A 24997-nucleotide genomic window follows, 5' to 3' on the forward strand; every position below is an offset into this window, starting at 1 on the left:
AGTCTCAGAGAGCGGCGATGGACAATAGCAACAAGCCTGGAAGTATGGAGTTGGTGGCCCCAGAGGAGTAGCGCTGCATCATCAAGTTCCTCCTGAGGAAAGGCGTGAAATCTGATGAAATCTTCAGAAGATTAAGTGCGCAATATGGTGAAGAAACTCTCTGTCAGTCGCAAGTGTACGAGTGGTGTTCAACATTCAAGGCAGGAAGAGAATCTGCTCTTAACGTGGCCCGTTCTCCACGCCGAGCTACCGCAGTCAACGAAACCGACATTCATCGGGTGAAGCAGCTCATTCGAACTCAGTAATCTACACATCCGTCTAAGAGATTTGAATGCGAAAACAAACATCAGCGTGGAAACAACCATTCACTCCGGAAAATCACAGCTAGATGGACCGCTTAAATGCTAACGTTTGATGAGGAACAGTGTAGGGAAAACGTCGTTTCGTCTCGTCTCAGCATCTGCAGCAATATCAGAGAGAAGGCGAAAGCTTCCTTGCAAAGATAATAATTTGCAATGAGCGCTGGGTGTATCTGAGTCAAAGCGCTCCAGCATGGATCTATGGGACAAGTGTGTGCATGTACATGGCGAGTACCTTGAAAAAGAAAAGTAATTGATTCACATGTTGTCTTCTCTACGTAACAGAAAAAAAATCTGCTTATAATTGAACGTACACTGTAACTACAATTTTAAGACAGTAACAATGTTGACTACCATTTTTCTCACAATTATGTATCTTGTATCCTGTTACTAAGAATTAAGTCACCATTTTCCACAGAATACGGATCTAATTCTTAATATTACAGTATTTCAAAATTAGAAGTTATATATTTAAAAAATCATGTCAGTCTAATTAACAAAATATATTTCATAATCATGTACATTTTTCGCTGAGGCACTAAATTCATTGACAAGAAAAACAATCTCGATATCATTCAATACCTGCCCACAAACAATCTATCATCTTCCCAATTAGAGCATAATACTGTACAAAAAGTTAAGTACTAATGCAAATATGAATGCGGAGCTTTCGGAGTGATAATACTAGCTTCATTATGCTAACTATAGTACTTTTTTTTATGCCTAATAGGAAACGTCGGGAACGGTGGGCAATAAGTATTGTTACAAATACAAAAAATATGACAAACATCAAAAATTTTCATCAGCAAAATAAAATCTCTTTCTGTATTCACACTCGATTACGAAATAATTGAGCACTCGAAAATATATATATATCTAAATACACACGCGTACAAAGCACAAGAAAAATTGAAGCTCAAGCATATATATAGATTCTAGGTCAGCTTTGATCAAACAATTTTCTTAATCCTCAGGGATAACTTTTATTTCCATGCGTTGGGATCCTCTAAATACATTCATTCTTAAAGAGCCGCTACTTTCAAGTGCTGTATACACATCTGCTGCAGATCGAACAGCCTTTCCATTAATGTGAGTGACGATATCTCCTGGTAAAAGACCACCACTGAAATTAAAACAAAACAGAGGATAAGCGAGACATGTCAACTGTGCATCAATCATCAAGAAAAACATGATCACTCACCTTCATTTCTACAGCTCTGCACTTACATTCAGAGATATTTATTTTGATACGAAAAATACAAGATTTTCTTTTTTCTTTTCTGCAATACCTGCAAAGAACTGAGCTTTCGAAAGAAAGATGGGTGTTTAACTTGTCTTGAATAAGAATACCTATATATCATTACAAGAAAACCGTGACCATACTCATTCTGGGCCTTACTGCGGCCCTGAATTAATTTAACAGAGTGACTACGGCACCGAAATCGCAGCAAGTCGTGGGTTACAGTAAAGAACACAGCAATTTGCTACAAACACAATTAAACTTTTACATTGAAGTTCATTTCTGTATCTCGCAAGTGAACGAAGAGATCTACAAGCTCCCTCATGGCTACAGAGTTAGCGTACGCGCCTTTGGGGTGGGAGACCAGGATTCGATTCCTGGCAAGAGCTTATGTGGTTCGGATCCCACGTTAAGCTGTAAGTCCACGTCTCATATAGCCTCGCTGCTGAAAGGCGCATCAGATCACATCAAATCAAGTCAAAATCAACGAAAAGGTCTATGTTATTAGGATTGCATTCAAATTCATGGTTTTCCCTAATACCCGCCTGCACCAAAAAAACTTTTTAGTAGTATGAACTCCTTTGATTAGTTTCCTTAATTGCTGTTGTTTCTATGAAATATTTTATTTCACTCCTTCACATAATGCTAGCTTATATGGTGATTATTAATACAGTGAAGGTGTTTCATGTACCTCTCGTAAATATATCTTCAAAATGTTACCAGTAAAACAATTTTTGTTATAACTTTGTGTTGATATGAGCTATAGCGTTTAGTTTGCGGTATATAAAACACAAGATAAAAGATTAACATTTTACTTTCAAATTCCAGCCGGGCATATGTTACAAAGGCTGTCTTGCGCTCTCACAGGCGCCGACTAGCAAGTTGCGAGAAGTAGCCTGCGGGGGTCTAAGTCATCTTATCTGTATCAATCATACGCTTCCCTCTTGCGAGCTAATGAACAGACCACTCTTGTCTACAACTGACCTTTGGTGGACTAACTGGGAGTCACACTGCAAAGAGTGTTATATCTAATTTACTCCAAATTCTCTGGAACGCTGTTGAATGGCTTTCAGTAGGCAATATTGACACCCTTCAAAAGTTCGCGATCGCAAGATGGACTCGCTGTGACTATAAAATGTTGGGCAAAAGACGTGATGCGATGACGTGTAGATTAGGCACAGGTCACGGATTGCAAAACTACTTCTCTTTTGATTCCCTCAACGCATCACAAAAATAAAAAAGCTTGGCCCTTTTTAGGCCATATCCAAACACAGAAACTTTGGCCCTTCTTTGAAACAGCTTTTCAATTTGTGTTCACTAAAAACATATCGCGTCAAAGAACAAACACAAATGCTTCAAAGAAGAAAGAAGCAGAAGGTGGAGACGAAAACAAGAGGACACACAGAGATGTAAACTCTCACTAATGAAAATCAATACTCCCTGCAAGTGAAGCAGAGGATTAATACACGGCATACGGCCTGTAATACTTCACTTAGCCCGAGCTTCAGGTCAACGGAGGATATCATGCGCAAGAAACGCACTAAGATAGATGCCACAAACATTCAAGCTACTAAACTAAAGTTACAGAAACATGCCATCTACTTTCAGACAGAAGGGAAATTTTTGGATCTTCGTAGACGAGGAATTTTAACCACAAAACTTTCACAGTAGACAATGAGGGTTTAGTAACTGAAATCCTCCTTAGGCTAAGCGGCTGTTATAGAACCAAGAACCACTATTCTAGGAACCACACCTGAGAGCAGCGAACCGTGCACAGAAACACAGGCGGAGGAACCGTGTTCTCATACAAATGGAAACCATTCCGACATAGACATACAGGAGGAAAATCAAGGTTCCTCATTCTCACACACAGAAGAAAACTTCACGAAAGTGAGATTAAGAAGAAAACAAACCAAAGGATGTGTAACTTCAAGGAAATCTGTCACACAAAGAACAGCAACAAGATGACAACAGACCATCAAGACCCGGTGTCTGGCTGGAATTACTACCAATATGGGCGCCAAAAGTATCAGGAGGCAGAGCATCAATGCAGACCTCCACACAGAAGCAGGAGCCAACCTAACGGAAGGCAGCTGAAGTATAGTAGAAGACATTAATACCAACTAAACAAAACTACAGAAGACTAGAAGCATATAGTAAGGAAAGAGGGAAAAAAAGCAACACAACGACGCCCTACATTCAGATGCGTAATAAAGGAAGTCCCCACACAAATATCATTGGAGCAAGTAATAAAAGAGTTACACAGTCAGAAAGCAAACTTCATTAATGTAACGAGAACTCTTATCTTCCAGAAGACCACTCCAGCTATTAAGACTGTTGCACGGACTCCACACGAGTAGATAAGATCATTTTCCGCGAAGACCTATGAGTTGAAGACTCAAAAATTCAAGCAAACCCGGTGTCTGGCTGGAATTACTACCAATATGGGCGCCAAAAGTTCCAATATCAATAGCTTCAAAGTTGCAGATGCTTTCTTGGACTCAATATGTTTCAAGGTTTTCCTTCCTGCTACTCAAGACATTGGTGAAAAGATTTTAACGCTCTTTTTTATCTCCTATTTTACCCTTCTTTCTTCTCTAACACACCATCTAGAAAATGTCTTCGGATAAACAAAAGAGTGCGCGACACAACATTTGACATGCTGCTAACTAAATGTAGGAGGTACACGTAAATATAGACTGGTGCACAACTCAAAGAAGCGACCTGTTTTCGTAAAGAACCATCTTTACTTTAATTTATTTCCGTGTAGATTAGGTGTGTGCCTCAAGCAGTCAAGGTGACTTCGCTACAGTGTACTAATGTGATAGTGCATTCTTCTGTTCTGTTACTGTTTTGACAATCGGTTGCCGCTAGTTTTGAGGAAGTGTTTAGTCAGAATGAGTCTTTCCAGGAGGCATGAAGAAACACTAAGATTTACCACCATCATAGTAAATGGGAAGATGAACAACTATGAAAACATTTAAGGTATTCAGATATTCAAAAATATTTTTGTCTTGTACAAATATAATCAGCGAAGTGAAAATTCTTTTTTTCAAGAGCACCAGGAAAGCATCCAACTAGACCAACATAAAATACTTATATTAACATAGATTCTATTAGATGCACGGATAATGACTTGCGGGATTCCCATTAGATGGTGTTATTTCTTACACAGGCATTTTGTTAAATGTGGTAACATATGTATTTAAGGGGCACATATGTCAGCTTCAAAATACTATATGCCATTCGAACGAGACATCACAAACATGTTTTCTTTTCGTTGTGAAAATGTCCACTTTTGTTTCGGAAAAACGACAATTGCAGGAAGTTTTACTTCATTATTTTCTTTAAAGAGAAGTTCTTAAGAAGTCCATCATATGCTTGTGAACCTTGCAACAAATATGCTCCATCCATCAGCATGTGTGAACGATGGTTTAAACGATTCAACGATTGCGATTTCGGTGTTTACGACAAAAAACGTGGAAAACCTTCTAAGATCTTGACTTGCACGCCTTACTGGATAAAGATTCATCTCAAACGTAAAAATAGTTTGCAGTAACAACACAAGTTAATCAAGCAACTGCTTCCATACGTTTACATGTTTTAGGAAAGATCAAAAAGGAAGGAAAATGAATCTCATACTGATTAATGGTAAGAGCCATAGAAAAACGAAAAACACCCAGCGAAATTTTGCTTGCTAGGGAAAAAAAAAAGAAGTATTTTCTTTACCGAACTGTTACTGGTGATGAAAAGTAGATTTATTTTGACAATCTAAAACGCAAAAGCTCAAGAATTGATCCAAGCCAGCCATCAACACCTCAAGCAAAACACAATATCCACAGAAAGAAGGCTTTACTCTGCATCTGATGGGATCAGAACGGTGTTTTGTACTTCGAGCTGTTGGAACCTGGTCAAACAGTTATTGCAGACCGCTATCGACAACAACCGCCGATCTGAAACGAACTTTAAAAGAAAATCGTACAGAATTGGCCAATAGACGTGTCCTTCATGATAATACTCGACCACATCTTACTGAGCCTGTCCGGGAAACTTTGGAAGCATTGGGTTCGATGTTTCATCCCACCCTGAGTATTTAGCAGACATAGTCTCTTCCGACTATAGTTGTTTCGTTTGATGTAACATGGACTTTCGGAACAGGGCTTCAGTTCTTACGCAGAAATCAAACATTAGCTTGAAGGAGGGGTTGCCTCAAAAGATGAGGAATTATTCCAGCGAGAAATCCGTAATTCAACTGAAAGATGGACGAAGGTTGTAGTTAACGACGGTCAACATAATGATTATTATTTTTTTTTCGTTTAATAAAAAAACCAACGTGTTTCACTTGTCGAAAAATCTCGCAAGTCACATACATAGATTTAATATCTTACGGCAAGTAAAACGCCAGTGATTTCTGAAATGAAAATCAATCCTCAAACCTAAAATGCATGGCCAACATTTTTTTTTTTTTTAACTTCAAAATACAAGTATTTCTATTTCATTCTTGGGTCCAAATAAAATTCCTGAGTCTACTATATTGTGTTTGTTTCTTTCAAATGTTTCGCAAGACGTGAAACTGGGTGTTGTTATTTTTTAGCTTCTCTAAGATGTTCTTTGACCCGAACATTATATTATTATTATTATTCGTCATGCCCACATAACCCTCCAGACAATATGTCTTTGATGATTTAGTTAGTTGTATTTTTATTCTTTGTGAACATGGCTCCAGAGGAGAACGAAAAGCTTGGAAGTGCAAGCAATTTTCAGTAAACAGAATTTAAAGCAAGTGAAATGATTGTTACAATTCCTGAGCGTGTTAGCATGTTACCTGACTATGGCTTGTACACAAGATTGTTAATGACAAAAATCGTCGGCTTTCAACCCTTTACCTAGCAAGTAAATTCCCTTACTCCACTCGATTGTGGTTGCTGCGACGGCCACAAGGCCGAACGCTCGAACGGCTGTAGCAAATTTCTGCATAGAATGGGAAGGGGAATGTATCGCTATATCGCTTCAGCGATTTTCCGAAGATTATGCACGATACGGGGACGGTGTTGAGCAAGTACTGTTTGATGAGTCCAAATCCGCAGTAGTCCATTGGCGCGGTGTCCGGCAATTTCACAGTAATGGACGAAAATGGAATCATTCGAATCCCTGCCTCTTTTGCCATTGCATAGAACGCCTGGGATGTTTGAGCAGTATGGCTGAAGGCTTTGTCCATAAGGATCCATGCATTTGTGGTCTCGTTACCGTACAAATGAGGGATGTGTGTGTCATACAGGAAGTTCATGACATTCTCCTGGCAGTAAACTGCGATGATTTGACGTTGGAAGACGCTTCCACAAGTAGCAGCGTTGCCCAACTGAAACATCACGTCATTACAAGAAATTCCTTGGAAAACTTTTCCATGTAGCGTAGCACAAAGTCAAAGTAGTTCTTATGATCTGTTTAATGGCAGAAAATAGATCGGATTCTGTTGGCCCCATCTCGATAGAGCTACTCCTTATCCAGGATACACACCCATTTTCACTTCTCCCCTCCGAGATTATACAGTTTTCTGGCGTTTGTGAACCTTTCCTGGATATGCGCTCTGTGACGTGCTGTTCACGAGCTCCCAATACAAAGTTCTTCCGAATGATATTGGAAACCCTTTCGAGATACCGAGTAAGTTTGTTTCATGGTCAAATTTCTCTGCGTTGGAGAAGCCCTGTATCAATGTTCTCCTAATGGCGTGCAATGTATTGGGGGTTTGAGCAGGCTGAGGCTGTATTCTTACAATTTCCAGCCATCTACCGCAGAGCCTATTGGGCACATCGTCGGATAATGCGACCCACCCTTGCTCTGTTGACGTTTAAACTGTCTTTTATGGATCCGTTTTCACTATTGCTGAGTAGCAATCATGGGCGGCAGATACTCCACAAATGAACCCCTCTAAGAAAGCTGTCACTTCTATCTCTATTGTTCCATGGATCACACTCAACTGATATTGTTATCAACTATACTGATACTGGTAAATACGTCATTCGAGAGGGCCTAAAAGTCGACTATTTTTATCGTGGGCAACCTTCTGTAACATGTTTCACTGATAGTCGTAGAAATAGGATCAGCTGCTAGAGGAAAGCATTGCGTTCTTTAAATGTTTCAAATATACTACAAAATCTGGCAGCATTATATTTAGTCATCAGTGAATTAAAGAGTAAAGTTCTAATTGCTCTATATATACCTATTTTCTATTTTGAACTAAACAAATAAACGATTAAATATGATTTTAAAAATCACAATTTCCAGTCGGTAGTAGTTTCGTTTCTGTTCATACAGATTTTCATTTATATTTCATACGTTTTCGTTAGGTAATATACAAGTCAAAATAATTTCATTAGTTTATCGCGATAGCAAGTGTGTTCATAAACTTATTCTTTCTTTGGTTCAATAAGGATTTAGCACATATTCTGATTTACGGTGAAATGAATTACTGTACGGATGTTGCCCAATAGAACCAATTACTACACATATTTTTTATAGTTAATTTCATTCAGGTGTCATTTTAATATCAAGAAAATTATTGGCTAATTTCTAAAGTTTGACAGTTCTTCAGACAGTTACGAGAGAAAATTTCCTGGAATGCTTCCAAAAATACAAACACAATTGGAGTTGGTGTGTTCAGTCAGGAGGGAAGTACTACATTATATAAATTAATATTGGTAATCTAACCAATAAATACCACATCTAAATCATATCTTGGAAATATACATACTTCCATGCAGGAGATCCAGTAACAACCTTCCAAACAAGCACTCCGTGAAATACTGAAGGAGGAATTTGGTGATTTCTCATTTGTAGCTCGTTGATAATTTCTGGAGTTAGTGTCAGCATGGTGATCCCCATGTAACGTCGAGAAGATGATGTTTGTCTCTTTGCTGAAATAAAATAAAATAAAATGATATGCTAAATACAAGTACCCGGTTCCAAATATCAGTGAACAAATAAACAAATTTACCAAACACTACTTAGGGAACTGAACTGACGCGCGATTGCAAATATTAATTCAACTCTGATACACGTCAATGCATTTACTTAATTGCTGCTGATTAAGATGAGGAGTTACTGTTGAAAATTCCGGTAATGAAATACCAGAGTTTAAACTGAAATTTATGAACACTTTATATTGTTTATTATATTGTAAATGGATAAATAAAATCCCAGATTATTTTGAAAAACGATATTTCAAAGGAAGAGACGGTTCGTCGAACCACTTTTATATATACATGTGTATATATAGTGTTTCTGTAAACATGCTAATAAAGAAGAGTTTTCATCAAACGAAGAAAAGCATCTTATAAACGTAGGTCGAATATCGCTTTATTCAAGTGCTACAGGTTTCCTAAAGTCTGGAAAAATAAAGCTTGCAGCTATATATTTCTACAACTAATAGCCGTTGAGCTGGTTCTCGTCTTAGATTTGTGACTTGCTCTATCCAAAAACGCATATTTCAGAATCATCCAATGGTCCCTCAAGCGATCTCCTTAAGAGGTGTAAAGAATTCTCGGAAATTCTGTGAACTAAAGTGAACCGTGAGTGGAACTGTGAGTAAAAATGAGCATCATACAGGATCGAGCAGCTACAAAGAAAGAATAATACGTTTGTAGTAAGTGGCAATTTTAAATACTTTAAAGATAAGAAGTATTTATAAAAAACTGCATATTGACCTAGCTCCAGAAACAATAGACGAGTTTTTAAAAAAATGTCCGAAACACAACATGAGCTTGCAAACAGAGAGCAAATTCATGGCTTAATACTACAGTACTCATTTGAGTGGGAGATACTGTTATTCCATGCATTTGTTAACCACTATCTACTCAATACTGATTGTAAACAATTGTACTGATGGATTCTATTTCTGTTTTAAGTTGGCTAATATTATTTTACTCTTTTTTAAACTTTTTCGATCTGAAGTGCTTCAACTTCCTCTTTAGTTTATTCTAACAATCTCCTTTTCTTCTTCTTCAACTCATTAAGATATTCTGCTTCCATCTTGAATTTGTTTCCTCTTTCGTGTTCCTCACTGATTTTTTATATATATATGTATGCGATAGCCTGCGATTTGGTAGCGTCTAAAGCCGACCACTGACATTTTTGGTGAATTTCAACGTTTTATAGAACAAAATATTCCCGTCTCTACTTACATTTGTACTCCAGTCTCTACTTACTAGATAAAAAATCGTGACCGAAAAGCTAAATTTCGTGATTTTTTTTTTTTTTTACTTTACTTTTACTGATTTCGTGACTTTTTCGTAACTTCCGTGACCGATAGATACCCTGTATTTTTTTTTCTGTTATTGCATATACGTTTTTAGTTAATTACTTTCCTTATTTCTTGATCAGTTTTTACTAGTGTGAAACCTAGAGAATTGACAAGGACCTTCTCGGTTTTTGCCAATTTTTCTCCTCGGTCACAATTATTCGCACCGTTCGTAAATTTAGCCCACATACTCCTGCGGTTCTCTGCTGAGAATTGGTAACGCAGTGATCGCATGCCGGAGATGGGAAATTTCCTGCTCAGCCTCGTTTTTAAAATAATTACATACCCCATAGAAAATTTTACGAGCCTGTTTGTGTGGTCCTTGGTGTTTACTAACCTCGTCCTTCATTATTAACAAAAATAATTTTAATATTTCACGTTTATTTGCACGAATACGTTAAAATAATCACAATGTTTGAACTCCTGACACTATGATCATCCACTGAAGAATTACTGTAATAAGTTCCATCTGTCATCCGAGCCGTTCCCAAGTCTAACAGTTATTAAAAATGGGAAGTGTGAATTCAGCACCCTATAACGTATTTCTCAAAAGTAAACAAATAAATTGCTTCGAATTTTTAGTTCTACAGTTAATATAATGTTTCTTGTTTATTTATCCAATTGTAATTAGGTTCAATAAACAAAGTCAGGGGTTTACATAACTCACTAAATTAAGTTCCCGAATCTGCCACACACACACACACACACACAGAGAGAGAGAGAGAGAGAGAGAGAGAGAGAGAGAGAGAGAGAGAGAGAGAGAGAGAGAAAGCTATATTCTAAACGACATAGAGAAACACGCGTAGGGGAGGATCCTCTTTACATGTCCCCTCTCTCTCCCACAAACCATTAATTACGCCACTGACATATTTTCTAATTGTATGCCATCACTGAACAAACTTTTACCTGATTCTGTTCCCGTTCCCTTTTTTCTTTCTTCGGTCTTCTTGAGGAACTCTTTCGCGTAATCAATAGGAATAGCAAAAGAAATTCCTGCTGTCACTTTCATTGAGTTTATGCCTATGCACTCTCCATCCAAGTTCACTAGAGGACCTCCTGAGTTACCGAACTGCAAAGAAGCAAAACACTGACTGTAATATATAATAATGTTAAAGTTTATTCTTTACTACGAAGTTTTCCTATTTGTCTACGACAGAGTTAAGACAAAGTACATATATTTGAATATAGTTGTCAGGACTGCAGAACCTCAGTATGGAAATGTGGAAGACGAAAACAGAAGTATTTAGCTTAATATAAAAACACATACACAATCATATTCAATTCGTCAAATGTTATTAACCTTGTGGAAATCGCTATGGCGCACTATGGCAATGGAACCGTAAATATTTAAAAGGGTTATGTGATGTGTGTAAAACTATTACAAGAACAGAGTTTCAACATTTTATATTTTGTTAAATTTGAGCTAAGATAATTATGAGTTTCTCAGCTGATGATTATTTTCCATACATCAATTAATCTGTCTACACGGTGTTTCAAAACAACACCGACAACGTTTGGTGTTGTACATGTTTCAGAATCCTAAGGAACTCACGTAACAAGTTTTATAGAGGGAGTTTGGCTACGGACATATAATATGAAGTACTCACCAACTACCTCTATAAAAATTGTTGTGGAAGTACCGCAGGATTCTGAAACATGGATATTTGGATAGGGCACGTACTAGTTCCTAAGTGGAGTCACGATTCGACTACGGTAGGTTCCATAGTATTGGAGCTATGGACCTTTACAGTTCATTTCTTCATCGTTTTCGGCAGCCTCTAACTCCGAAAGGAAGCATTTGTGCACCCAAGTTGGTCTATACTTTTCGTTTTATCTTGGTGTTAGGAATCACCTCCCAAACGCTGTCGGTGTTGTTTTGAAACATCCTGTATATAACCATCAAACCACAAGGTAATAGATTTTATTGATTTACAGAAAGTACAACAGTTATAAAATAAACCTTTTGGGAATAAGTGGTGTGAAATGATTCAGTGTGTTCGTACATGTTATGTGTGTACATGTTAATTAATCTGTCAAAATATTCATCAACTACAAGGAAACAGTTTTGATTATTTGACTATTACAAACATATTTTCAGGAACAATATGTTCGTGCATAGAAGAATAATGAGTCGCCTTGGAACAAGGAAAAAAAAAATTAATATCATTATTTTCATACAAGGGGTGTTACTCACTAGCTGATATATTTCGATGCATTATTTAAATGTTTAAAGTAACTTCAAGCTCACAGTTGTCATTTTTCTACAAGCGGTGGTAGTTTCATATACAATATTCAAAATGAAAGTGTGGAATTATTTAGCTTTTAGCGCACACATAAATAATCTGTTACCGTTTATTTACTTCAAGTCTGCATACCGGTAATGAAACACAACTTAAGCTATAAAGCAAGGTACCGTACCCAAAAGAAGGGGAAAAAAAGCTCTGTTTATCAACTCAACCATAATTTCTACAAGGAAGAAAAGTTGAAAAATGCGAACCATTTCATGGGTTCTCCTCTCTCATCTGTAGAAACAGTGATGGCTTCTTTCAAATGCCATTTTCTCCTATGGTTAGAACATTAAAGCAACATAAGACTACACTGAAGATGACAAGAATTTATCGCTGAAACAGTTTCGAATTGTTTCCTTAATCTGATGCTTCAACTGTGTATCATACATTTATATTATTATTATTATTATTATTATTATTATTATTATTATTATTATTATTATTATTATTATTATTATTATTATTATTATTGTGTATTCTATTCTACCATTACGTAATTTACATTTATTTTTCCTTAACCAATATAATCAGTATTTAGCATCTACATTGTAAAACAATACTTGTTCCGGTGGCTTTGATAACATTATAGTATTGTTATATTCAGATTATTATAACTCTATCCTATTGTACCAATAGTCTAATTTTTAAGGCATGCAAGTGATTACGGAGAACCTGGACCGGTATCTTCGTATTACGATATTATAACTAATTAAATTGTCGAGAAATACTATGATTAATTTTTTATTAATGGTACGTCACGACATTCCTTATCGTACTATCGTTACATCAATTAGTATGACATGTATTAATCAGGGTGGGAAAAAAATCATGATTTTTTAAAAAAAAAATCATTTTTGTTGATTTTTTGATTTAAATCAAATCTTTCTCCTCGTATAATACAAGTTGCGAACTGAAGAAAAAGCATTAGGAATTAGTATTAAATGCTAATTATGCCATTTAAGTGAAAGTATTGGTGTTGAATTTTGAATTATCCTCAATCGTTAACCTATATCAATCCCAAACAATGTTTCTTAACCCTTTTAAATTATGGCTCTTTTTAAAGGTAAATTACAGACTTTCAGTCAAGCAGCGACAGCCCATCATCCCTATTTATCCTAGCATCATGGTACATACATCACTTTCTTTAGAATAGAACAGTTTTTGAAACGGTAACATTCACATTTCCCTATCATGTCCCTGAGGCAGGAAATTTTGAGAGTAATCGGTATTTTTTTTGAAACTTTTCAGTCTTCTAAATGCAAAATGTAACCCGCCAAAAATTAATAATAATACGCATAACAAAAAATATCATTTTAAATTTATGACGTCATCACACACTATGCCTCAGCGCAGAAAGGCATGGAAGCATATATAACGTGTTCTAAAATGCCTCCAGTCTTGAAGAAAACGAAGTAAAAAGCCTTATTTGTACTTTTTTTTTAATCGAATAATGAAGATTCTACCCTATCACCTAAAATATGTGATATAATTTAAAAGGTTAAGCATTAAGGAAAAAGTACAGCAACGTTTATCAAAATGACACTTTTTTTTTTTTCACAAAAGTTACTGATAATTGGCAGGGGCCTATTTTTAAAAACTCAGAACTAGCTTGCGGCATGAAATACATAAATTCCGCCTAAAGTTATGAAATTAAAAAAAAAAAAAAAAAAAAAATGGAGAGGGGATAGGACACCTCTAAATACACCCTATTATATGGGAACAAACAAACAGACACGCACAAAAAAGAATTTTCGTCTTAAATGTCGATGGTGATTTCCTCGTTGGAATAGTTAACGCTTTTAAAACCCAAACCCAATGTCACGAAAAGAAGAAAGCAGGATTGCTCCGTTACCTGTTCAAAACGGGATTTTTCCTAATCATCCCCTGCATGACACTTGTTTTCATACTATACTGTACATTTGAGTCTCATTGTATTACGATTATTAATTTCCATAATCGAAATAACAGAACAGAAAGGGGATTTTACTTATTTTCATTTTAAATTAATTTATTTCGGAATTCGATTTAAATCAACGATTTTTATTTAAAAAATCAAGTGATTTAAATCAATCCACCCTGGTATTAATATTCCTGTTATTGTTAAATCCTTTTATTTAAATATCACTGCGTATTTATTGTTAACCAAAGTCAAAATATATTTATTGTTAACCAAATAGTTGTTGCATACCTATTAATTCAAATCATATTTGACTTTAATGTCTAATTGCATCTGTCTATATGTAGCAGTAATATTTGTCATTGAAATATTATCATTTACTAACTTTCATGACTCAATTAATTATTCTTACAGACTGAGGATCTACTATTTTTATTGAGGTGAACCATTTCATACGTCCTCTCCAACTGTAGGCCAGTGTTGGGCAAAATCAATTGAAATCAATTGCAATTGATCAATCAATTGAAAGTAATTGCTCTGAAAATCAATTGCAATTGATTTCAATTGCAATTGATTTCAATTTGTAATTGACAATTAATTTCAATTGCAATTGAATTCAATCATAAAATTTGCAATTAAATTTTCGTCAATTGTTAATTGTTAATTGGTCACCAGGCAATTGAAACTTTTAATTGTTAATTGTCAATTGCAAAGGGTGCAATTGAAACATTCAATTGTTAATTGCAATTGACAATTGAAACTTGTAATTGTTAATTGTAATTGTTAATTGCAATTGAAATCAGCAATTAAAATTGAAGATAAGAAGATGTGTGTATATTGTATTGTCCACTTGTTACTGTTTTACATATTTCAAATAAGGTACTTATAAGAAATGCTGGATACCTACCATCCCTTCCCCCCCCCCCCCCCCTGGGAAGAAAGCCGTGAAACTAAGTATTTTTTAAATATATTATGTTTATGGTTCTATCCCCCTCGAAAGAACTCTATATGCCCGTCATGCATACAAGAGGAATGAGCACGAGCGAGTTCGAGCGAGTTTTCTTGAAAACTCGACTCGACTCGAAGCAGACATATTTGAGTTCGACTCGAGATCTCGGCTCGAAAAATTTTCCCCAACTCGACTCGAATTCGGATCGAGTTTCCAGTCGAGTCGAGCCAATTCGAGCTAAATCCTTTGTGTAGTTCCAAGTACTACTATCTTCAAGTATCCTACATAGACAATATAATTATCAATGATACTACTACTACTACTATAACTAATTATTATTATAACACCGTGTACGTACATGTATAAACATGGAATATAGGCGGTTTGTATCGGAATACTAAAAATTAGTTAACTGTCGATCTCGGTAGTCAAGAAATCTTCAGGAGGCAAGGACATCGGTCACGAGGTTCTTGGTTTGAGTTCAGGAGGAGCAAGTATTCGGGCTCGAGCCAAAAATTGTTAGAAGTTATCGGACTCCAGCCAAACATGTTTAAAACAGCTCGACCCGGGTTTAGGGTTGTCAACGACTCAAGCGGCTCGCTCACAGCTCATTCACTTATCGAGCCGAACCGAGAACTGAGCCGAGCCAACAGCTCATCCAACCGAGCCAGCTCGAGCCGAAGGCTTACACGAGCCGAACCGAACCGAGCTGATTGCTTACCCCAACCGAGCCGGTTCGAGCCATTGGCTTAGTTAAGCTAACTCGAACCCAGCCTATGGACTCGTTTCAACGGAGCTGGTTCGAGCCATTGGCTTCAATCGAACCAAGTCGATAACTCGTCTTTACCGAGCCGATTCAAGCCATTGGCTCAATTGAGCCCAAGGGGCCGCGGTAGCTCAGTGGTAGAGCGTTCACCTCTGGTGCTTGGGGTCCCGGTTCGATCCCAGCCCCCGCCAAGTGAACTTTGTGGTGGACAAACACCGTGTGCGTGGGTTTTCTCGGGGTTCTCCCGTTTCCTCCCACTTTTTTCATTCCACCATTTCATTCATTTCTCATAATCACCGTCTCCTTTAGCGTAACCGGCATAACCGTGGGATGTAAAACTCAAAGATTCCATTTTTTTTCAATTGAGCCCAGTCGATGGGTAATCCCAACCAAGCCAGCTCAAGCTGTACGCTCAGTTGAACCGAGCCGGGCCGGTTGACATCATTACTATTCCGGTTGGGCTTCTACTTTGGCTAAAAAATTGGACCATGCAGTTCTCAGCCTTGATGGTAAGAACTACAAATAATTATATGAAATCTTTAGTTTTACGTCCCACGATTAAGCCGGTTAGGCTAAAGGAGACGGTTATGATGGGAAATGAATGAAATGAAGAAAGAGGGAGGAAACGGGAGAACCCCGAGAAAATCCACGAGCATGGTGTTTGTCCACCGCAGTCCAAACTGCGCGAGCTGGGATCGAACCAGGGACCTCAAGCACCGGAGGTGAACGCTCTACCACTGACCCACCGCGCCCCCTGGTAAGAACTACAGTATATACTTATATTGGTGCAATATATACAGTATATATTGGTGGATTAACTTGTTCCACCACCAACGAATTTCGAGGTACTTTGTTTTGCATCTTTTGTGCGTGTTTTCTGTCGCTTTGTGCGCCTATTCCCACATTTTGTGCATCACCGGAAGTGGGTCAAAATGGGCCTACAAATATGGCGGAACAAATTATTGCTCTTCCGCCACCAATGAATTTCGAGTCGTTTCCTTCACATCGTTTTGTGCCGTTTTGTGCGTCATGGGAAGTGGGTTAAAATGAGTCCCCAAGGTGGGACGAAAATGACCAAGAGTTCCGCCACTATTAAATCTCGAGGTCGTTAATTTCACATCGCGTACCCTTTTGTGCGTCTATTTCGACGTTTTGTGCGTCACTGGAAGACGGTCAAAATGGGTTTCAAAGGTGGGACGAAATTGACCCACTGCTCCGCCACTACCGAATTTTGAGGTTCTTCCTTTCGCATCGACTAGTGAATGTGTCGTGCTGTTTCGTGCCCTTATTTCCACGTTTTGTGCGTCACCGGAAGTGGGTCAAAATGGGCTTCCAAGATGGGACGAAAATTACCAAGAGTTCCGCTACTATCGAATTTCGAGGTCGTTAATTTCACACCGCGTACCCTTTTGTGCGCCTATTTCAACGTTTTGTGCGTCACTGGAAGACGGTCAAAATGGCCTCGAAGGTGGGACGAAAATGACCCACTGCTCCGCCACTACCGAATTTCGAGGTCCTTCCTTTTGCATCGACTACTCGACTACTGAATTTTCGTGCTGTTTCGTGCCCCCATTTCCACGTTTTGTGCGTCACCAAAAGTGGGTCAAAATGGGCTTCCAAGATGGGACGAAAATGACCCACTGTTCCGCCACTATCGAATTTTGAGGTCGTTAATTTCACATCGCGTACCCTTTTGTGCGCGTATTTCGACGTTTTGTGCGCGTATGTCGACGTTTTGTGCGCCACTGGAAGACGGTCAAAATGGGCCTCGAATGTGGGTACTGGTATTCAACGTAGAACTGGTATTCAACGAAGTTACCTTTGGCTTTCAGAAAATGGCAAAGTTTGTATAGCAGTAACGGGTCACCATGAACTAACTTCATGATTCCCCCAAAATCGAGCTTCTGCAATTCAAAGTGTAGATATAAGGAGTCTGCAAAAAGGAACTTATGTTACATGCATATATGATGACCAGTAGTGGTAGTAGAAATACTATCAATAAATCATGAATTATGTAACGCTGAAGTGCTGTTTTTGCTTCCACATGGACCTTCAACAGGGTACAGGTTTCAGGGTTTGAAAAAAACCGGGTATTTTTGAAAAAACCCAACCCATCTGCGCCCATATGGGTTTTTCGGGTATTTTCGGGTTTAGTTGGGTTTTTCGGGTTTAATTGGGTTTTATCGAAATATTTCAATGTCTTTGGGGTAAAAGTGTTAAAATGTGATTTATATTTCAAGATGTCATTGTCGCAACTAGCAACAATTTTCTATTCACTACTGTTTTGAAAAAAATTTGAAATTTTACATTGGATCGCTGAGAAAATATATACAGCAAATTTAGAATGTCTCTTGCTTCTACCCTCAAAATTTCAACTTAAAAGACCGAAAATTGCGCATTGTAGCGTGGATACGCACTATTTTGAGAAAAAATGGCCGCCATTTTGAAATTTTACGTTGGTATGCCGCCAAAATCTATACAGGAAATTTAGTGTGTCTCGTGCTTGTACGCTAAAAATTTAAACTTGAAAGACCGAAAGTTGTACCCTGTAATGTGTATGTGGTACAGGCCACTATCAATGTGATCACCTTTGTTGTACCAATAATATACAAACAAAAAGCTCAAAAACCCAGGTGAGTTTTAAAGTGCGTTTTTTCAGGTGGGTCCAACCCGAAAAAACCCGCCGGATTTTTTCGGGCTGGGCCCACTTGGGTAAACTCACGACAGGTTTCCAGAAGAACATAAGAGAAGTGAAAATAAGTGTTTTGTGACTTATCGATGATGCGCTACGAGTTTTGATTGCACCAACACCTATCAGAGCATGTGCATGGTTACATGCTATTAGCAAAGACACTAAGCAAACAAATGATTGCTTCAGTGTGGAGAAAAAAATCAGTGAAACTTTGTTTCCGAAGACCATTTTAAGTAAGTAAACTTAAAATTTGTGTGTTTCGTAATCGTAATTTCCATCTCAGATTACTTCGGATTAAGAAAACGGAGGAGCAGTGGGGGAGGTTCATTTTACTTTTCAGAGAGAGCCTTTTTGATCAAAATAATAAAAAGCAGTCAGGAAACAGTTTTGTTCTTTATGTTATGAATGTGAACCACAAACATATTCAAATTGCTGCACTTTTATTGTTTCTAGTGTAGCAACTGCGACATCAAAATTAACGGAACTTCGCTAACTTCAAAAGGCTGTAGTTAATTTATGAAGCATTGGTCGAGAATGTTATTTGGTATGTTCATTATTCATGTAAAGTTGAACCATCTGACAAAATTTCAATATTTTAAAATATGGTGTTTTTGAGAAAATGGCACCCAAAATGGCGATTTTTTGAAAATTTGACAATTTCTCGAATTTTTTGCAACAAAACGATTGCACACAGAAGCGATAAAAATATTTTTTCGTAAAACAGGTAACGATGTCTTACCAACTGTGAAAAAAGAAATTTAAAATTCGAACCGGAAGTGCTCAAAAAAAAAATCGCGAACTTCGACTTTTTAGATAAACTGACGTTCATTTGTTAATTTATGTACAAAAATATGTTCATGCGCAAACCTAACTATAATAAAATATAGTTTATTTATATTCCTATGTACATATCACAAGAATTATAACTACCTGTCTCCATAGCTGAATGGTGGGGCTCCGAATTTGACCATTTTCCATGTTTTCTACAATTCATACATTGTATTCCCCGTTTTTGATGACCCATTACTTGGCGGGAAATTTTTTTTCGATAAAACAAAAAATATGGGTCCCTCAAAAACACGTATAGTTTCTATTTAAAAAGTTTCAACAATATCTGAGATGGTGATGGTACAATTTTATTTTTAATTTGTATTTTTTAATTAATTAATTAATTTATTTATTTATTTTTTTGTTGCCTGAGTTGAAGTGGAAGGCACCTATAAGAATTCACATCTGCAAAGGATCTGGTGTATTAAAAAATCAGTTGTTTCTTCTTTCACTAATATCTATAAGAAACTATGTAGTTTGGATATCAATTCATTATCGGAAACTTTAGAGTATCCAAAAACTTTGCAAAGCCCAATTCAGAAGACAAACATAGATACAGTGGGAATTCAAGTATGTTTTTAGTAATGAAAATCATATGATATTAACTAATTTTATGGACCGAAAGGAATAGGAATCATTACCTAGTAGTCAAATCATTTTACAAAATTAATCATACAAGCAAAGAAGTTTGTAGGAATATTTTATATCTTTCTAATTCAAATTACATGAATTCTCCAAAAGTAAAAGTTGAGCATAAGCCACCACTTTGGAAACTCTGAATACTCTCTCAGTATTACTCTGAATATTTTCGAAAGAAGTCGCAGCTCTAAGTTTAAACGAATATAGCAAGCACACTAATTGATAGCTGGTACAAATTATAACTCTTTGGAATTACAATAAAATAGACATTTATACGATGTATAGCAGCTGTCTGCAGTACCTAATAAAGAAAAGGAAGTAACTATGGAATTTTTTTTAGATTTAACATCAAAAATGTTCTTTTTTCGACTTTTCCCTATTTAACATGCCAACACTGCATGGAAACCAACCTCTCTCCCGCCAAAAAGTCAACCTACACTAATATAGTAGTAGGCCCCCGCGTATATTGAGCCGAGTCAGCAAAAATTTTTGTGACGTCATAGGTCAAAGGTCAATGACCTTGGCCCGGGGTCAATGACCTAGGGGTACCTAGGACCACCCCCTCTAAATTTTGGCAGGGGTACCTTGGCCCACCCCCTAAATTTTGGCAGGGGTACATAGGACCACCCCGCTTAAATTTTGGAAATTGCCAAATCTAAAAATTTGGTATGGTAGCCTAGGACCATAGTATGTACCTCTATCAGTATTGGGTGTCTATGTCGTTCCCTTTTATGGGTAAAAAATTGCCAAAAATTCAAATTTCCAGGGTTTTTGACCTAATTTATCCCCTTTGATGAGGTGTTATTACCCTATATAGTTATATGGGCGTATACAGGGGTCCATTACCTTTCATAACATATGGGTATATTAATGCACCCCTTGAAAAATTTGGGAGGGGTACCTTGGCCCACCCCTTAAATTTTGGAAATTGACCAATTTAAACATTGGGTATTATAGTATAGGACCCTAATATGTATTAGGTTAAATTTGGGTGGTCCACCTCGTTCCCTTTTAGGGGTACAAAATTGCCAAAATATAAACGTAAGCAATACGTAGTACCACGTGTTTGGTTTTTGGTCGATTTTATCCCCTTTGATGACGTGTTATTATCCTATATAGTTATATGGTCATGTATAGGGGTCCATTACCTTTCATAAGATATGGGTATATTTGTGCACTCCTTTAAAAATTTGGGAGGGGTACTTTGGCCCACCCCTTAAATTTTGGAAATTGCTCATTTTATATATTTGGTATTATAGTACTGGACCCTAACATGTATTATAATAAATTTGGGTGGTCCACTTCGTTCCCTTTTAGGGGTACAAAATTGCCAAAATATAAACGTAAGCAATACGTTGTACCACGTGTTTGGTTTCGACCCAAGTTATCCCCTTGGATGAGGTCCTATTACCTTATATGGTTATATGGTCATGTATAGGGGTCCATTCCCTTTCATAACATATGGGTATATTGGTGCACCCCTTTAAAAATTTGGGAGGGGTACATTGGCCCACCCCTTAAATTTTAGAAATTGACCATTTTACATATTTGGTATAATAGTATAGGACCCTAATATATATATATATATATTACTATAAATTTGGGTGGTCCACCTCGTTCCCTTTCATGGGTACGAAATTGCCAAATTGTTAGTACAACCACGTGTTTCGTTTTTGACCTAATTTATTCCCTTGGATGAGGTCCTATTACCTTATATGGTTATATGGTCATGTATAGGGGTCTATTACCTATCATAAGACATAGGTACATTTGTGCACCCCTTTAAAAATTTGGGAGGGGTACCTTGGCCCACCCCTTTAATTTTGGAAATTACCCATTTAATATATTTGGTATTATAGTATAGGACCCTAATAGAGATTACTATAAATTTGGTTGGTCCACCTCGTTCCCTTCTAGGGGTACAAAATTGCCAAAATATAAACGTAAGCAATACGTTATACCACGTGTTTGGTTTTTGGTTGATTTTATTCTCTTTGATGAGGTGTTATTACCTTATATGTTCACATGAGCGTATACAGGAGTCTATTACCTTTTATAAGACATGGGTATATTGATGCACCCCGGGAGGGGTACCTTGGCCCAACCCTTTAATTTTGGAAATTGCTTAATTTCATCATGTGGTGTCATAGTACTGGATCCTAATATGTATCATGATAAATTTGGATGGTCCACCTCGTTCCCTTTTAGGGGTACAAAATTGTCAAATTTTAGTACAACCACGTGTTTGATTTTTGACCTAATTTATCTCCTTGATGAGGTCCTATTACATCATATAGTTATATGGTCATGTATAGGGGTCCATTCCCTATCATAAGACATAGGTACATTTGTGCATCCCCGGGAGGGGTACAATGGCCCACCTCTTTAATTTGGAAATTGCTCAATTAAACATTTGGTATTACAGTATAGGACCCTAATATGGATCACTATAAATTTGGGTGGTCCACCTCGTTCCCTTTTAGGGGTACGAAATTGTCAAATTTAGGTACAACCACGTGTTTGGTTTTGACCTAATTTATTTCTTTGGATGAGGTACTATTACCTTATATGGTAATGTATAGGTGTTCATTCCCTATCATAAGACATAGGTACATTGATGCACCCCGGGAGGGGATTCGGTATCATAGTACAGGCCTCAACATGTATCATGATAAATTTGGGTGGTCCATCTTGTTCCCTTTCATGGGTAAAAATTGCTAAAATATAAACATAAGCAATATGTTGTACCATGTGTTTGGTTTTTGGCCCAATTTCTCCCCCTTTGATGAGGTTCTATTACCTTATATGGTTATATGGTCATGTATATAGGTTCATTTCCTATCATAAGATATGGGTACGTTGATGCATCCTTTAAAAATTTGGGAGGGGTATCTTGGCACATCCACTCGGTTTTAGAAATTGTTTAATATAAGCATTTGGTATCATAGTACAGGTCTTCAATATGTACCATTATAAATTTGGATGGTCCACATCGTTCCCTTTTCATAGGTAAAGAACTACCAAAAATCAAATTTCGGAGGTTATTGACCCCTATTTAGCACATTATATGGGTATGTACAGAGGTTTATTACCTTTATATGTTTATGTTCCCTTTTAAATTTGGGAATTATCAAATAACAAAATTCGGTAAACGTTTTCTAGGACCCGTTGGTATTCCTCTTATGGCCAAATATTCAAAATTTAAAGGTTATTGACCGGCTTTATTATTGAATAAGTACAGGATTTATTACTTTTTTCATAAGACACAGGTGTATTTGTGTACCAATCTTAAATTTTGGAAGGGGGTACATTTCTTATTGTCATATCAATAATTGGTAATTGTTCTTAAAATTGGATAGTATCTCATTCATTGGGTAAATTATTAGGATCACGTGATCGGTTATTGACCTATGGTGGGATTAGGAGTCCAGGACATTGGTACATTGAAACTTTGTAGGATAATTTGAGAATTGTCAAATGAAATTACGTCATTGGTTTTGATTATTCCCGCCAAATATAAACGTAAGCAAGACGTTGTACCACGTGATTGTCCTTGATGAGGTAGTGTACAGGGATTCATTTCCTTTGTTGTGGTACTTCTTAAGTTTGAGTACATTAAACAGTTGGTTCTACTCAGGTAAACAATTGACGGACATTATTGACCTTATTGATATGATTAATTCTAAGACTTAGGTATATCAAGAGAAGTATTCTTTAAATTTGGGAATGGTGATAAACAGAATTTTAACATAAGGTGCGAAATTTGAAACAATACATTGAACTTTAGTCACAGCTCATAGTCTAAGATCATTGGTGGTGATTCATTTGAAATCTGATAGCTAACCTTATTGAATCTTATGACTCATAGACGAAAGGCAATACATGCTACAACACTGGCAAAGTTATTGTTAATGCAATTTGATTGGTTGATCACTATCTTTCCTGCAATCTGATTGGTTGATCACTATCTTTCGTGCAATCTGATTGGTTCAAATCTTTGCTGTATTCAGTTTTAAGTTTTGTTTAACATTTAAAAATCTTGGTTTCGTTCAACATTTTGCACTCACTGATAAATATGATCAAAACCGTTTATTTGTTAATCGAATAGTTAAAAACCGGATAAAGTTTGACGGTTAACCGTGAAACGTAAATTTTTTTTTAGTTTGAAATTTTTTTGCTTGAAATTTTTTGTTTGAAAATTTTTTCGTTTCCAAATTTTTTTTTGTTTCAAAATTTTGTTTGAGATTTTTTCGTTTGAAATTTTTGTTTGAAATTTTTTTCGTTTGAAATTTTTTGTTTGAAAATTTTTGTTCGAAAATTTTGTTTAAAATTTTTTGTTTAAAATTTTTCGTTTCCAAATTTTTTGTTTGAAATTTTTTGTTTCAAAATTTTGTTTGAAATTTTTTTCGCTTCAAAATTTTGTTTGAAAATTTTTGTTCTCGAAATTTTTGTTTCAAAGTTTGAGTTGACATTTTTAAAAGTTTGTGCACTTATTAGTAAAGAACCGGAACTGTTTAGAACAGAAACCTTTGACAACATTGTGGTGCAATAGTACACGTCAGAACCTGGGGTTGTACTTGAAATGAAAAAACACAATTCATTGAAATGGATCATTTTATTACACTCCACATACATCCATACCAGATAGTGGTTCTGGATATTGTCGATACAATGTATTTTGAACTTCTTGCACTAGTTTGTCTTTAGCATATAATTTTAATTCCAGTTGAAGTCTTTTAAGGTCTAGTGCAATATCAATTGGTGGAAACTCAATGTCCATTTGATCACAAATAAACTGTTTATCAATACAGGTATGCACCCACGAACGATGTTGACAACCGTCACAATATCTAGATACATGTTGTACAATATGCATAACACATTTTTTCAGGAATATACTGGTTTTGTTGCACACTTCCACTGCATGTTTCACACACTGAAATACGCTGATGAATTTGTTCCATTCTGTTTCCGTTAGATACACCATGTTGCGAGGGACATGGAATGTACTCTTTTACGTAACAGCACCATCTTCTCTTCGAG

At 36.6% G+C, this 24997-nt stretch overlaps 1 protein-coding gene across 1 annotated transcript in view; it reads right to left on the reverse strand.

The window, feature by feature from the left end:
* Positions 1 to 843: 843 nt before the first annotated feature.
* HtrA2 (HTRA2-related serine protease) overlaps positions 844 to 24997 on the reverse strand; it is a 54435-nt gene continuing 30281 nt past the window's right edge. Inside the window, exons 5-7 of the mRNA XM_081734378.1 lie at positions 10802 to 10964; positions 8351 to 8513; positions 844 to 1482 (exon numbers count right to left, since the gene is read on the reverse strand). Coding sequence (XP_081590504.1) covers positions 1323 to 1482; positions 8351 to 8513; positions 10802 to 10964 — 486 coding nt within the window. The 3' untranslated portion in view covers positions 844 to 1322. The remainder of the gene's footprint in view (positions 1483 to 8350; positions 8514 to 10801; positions 10965 to 24997) is intronic.

This window comes from Thermobia domestica, chromosome 12 (genome assembly GCF_964235325.1).
Source record: "Thermobia domestica chromosome 12, izTheDome1.hap1.1, whole genome shotgun sequence".
Lineage (NCBI taxonomy): Eukaryota > Metazoa > Arthropoda > Insecta > Zygentoma > Lepismatidae > Thermobia > Thermobia domestica.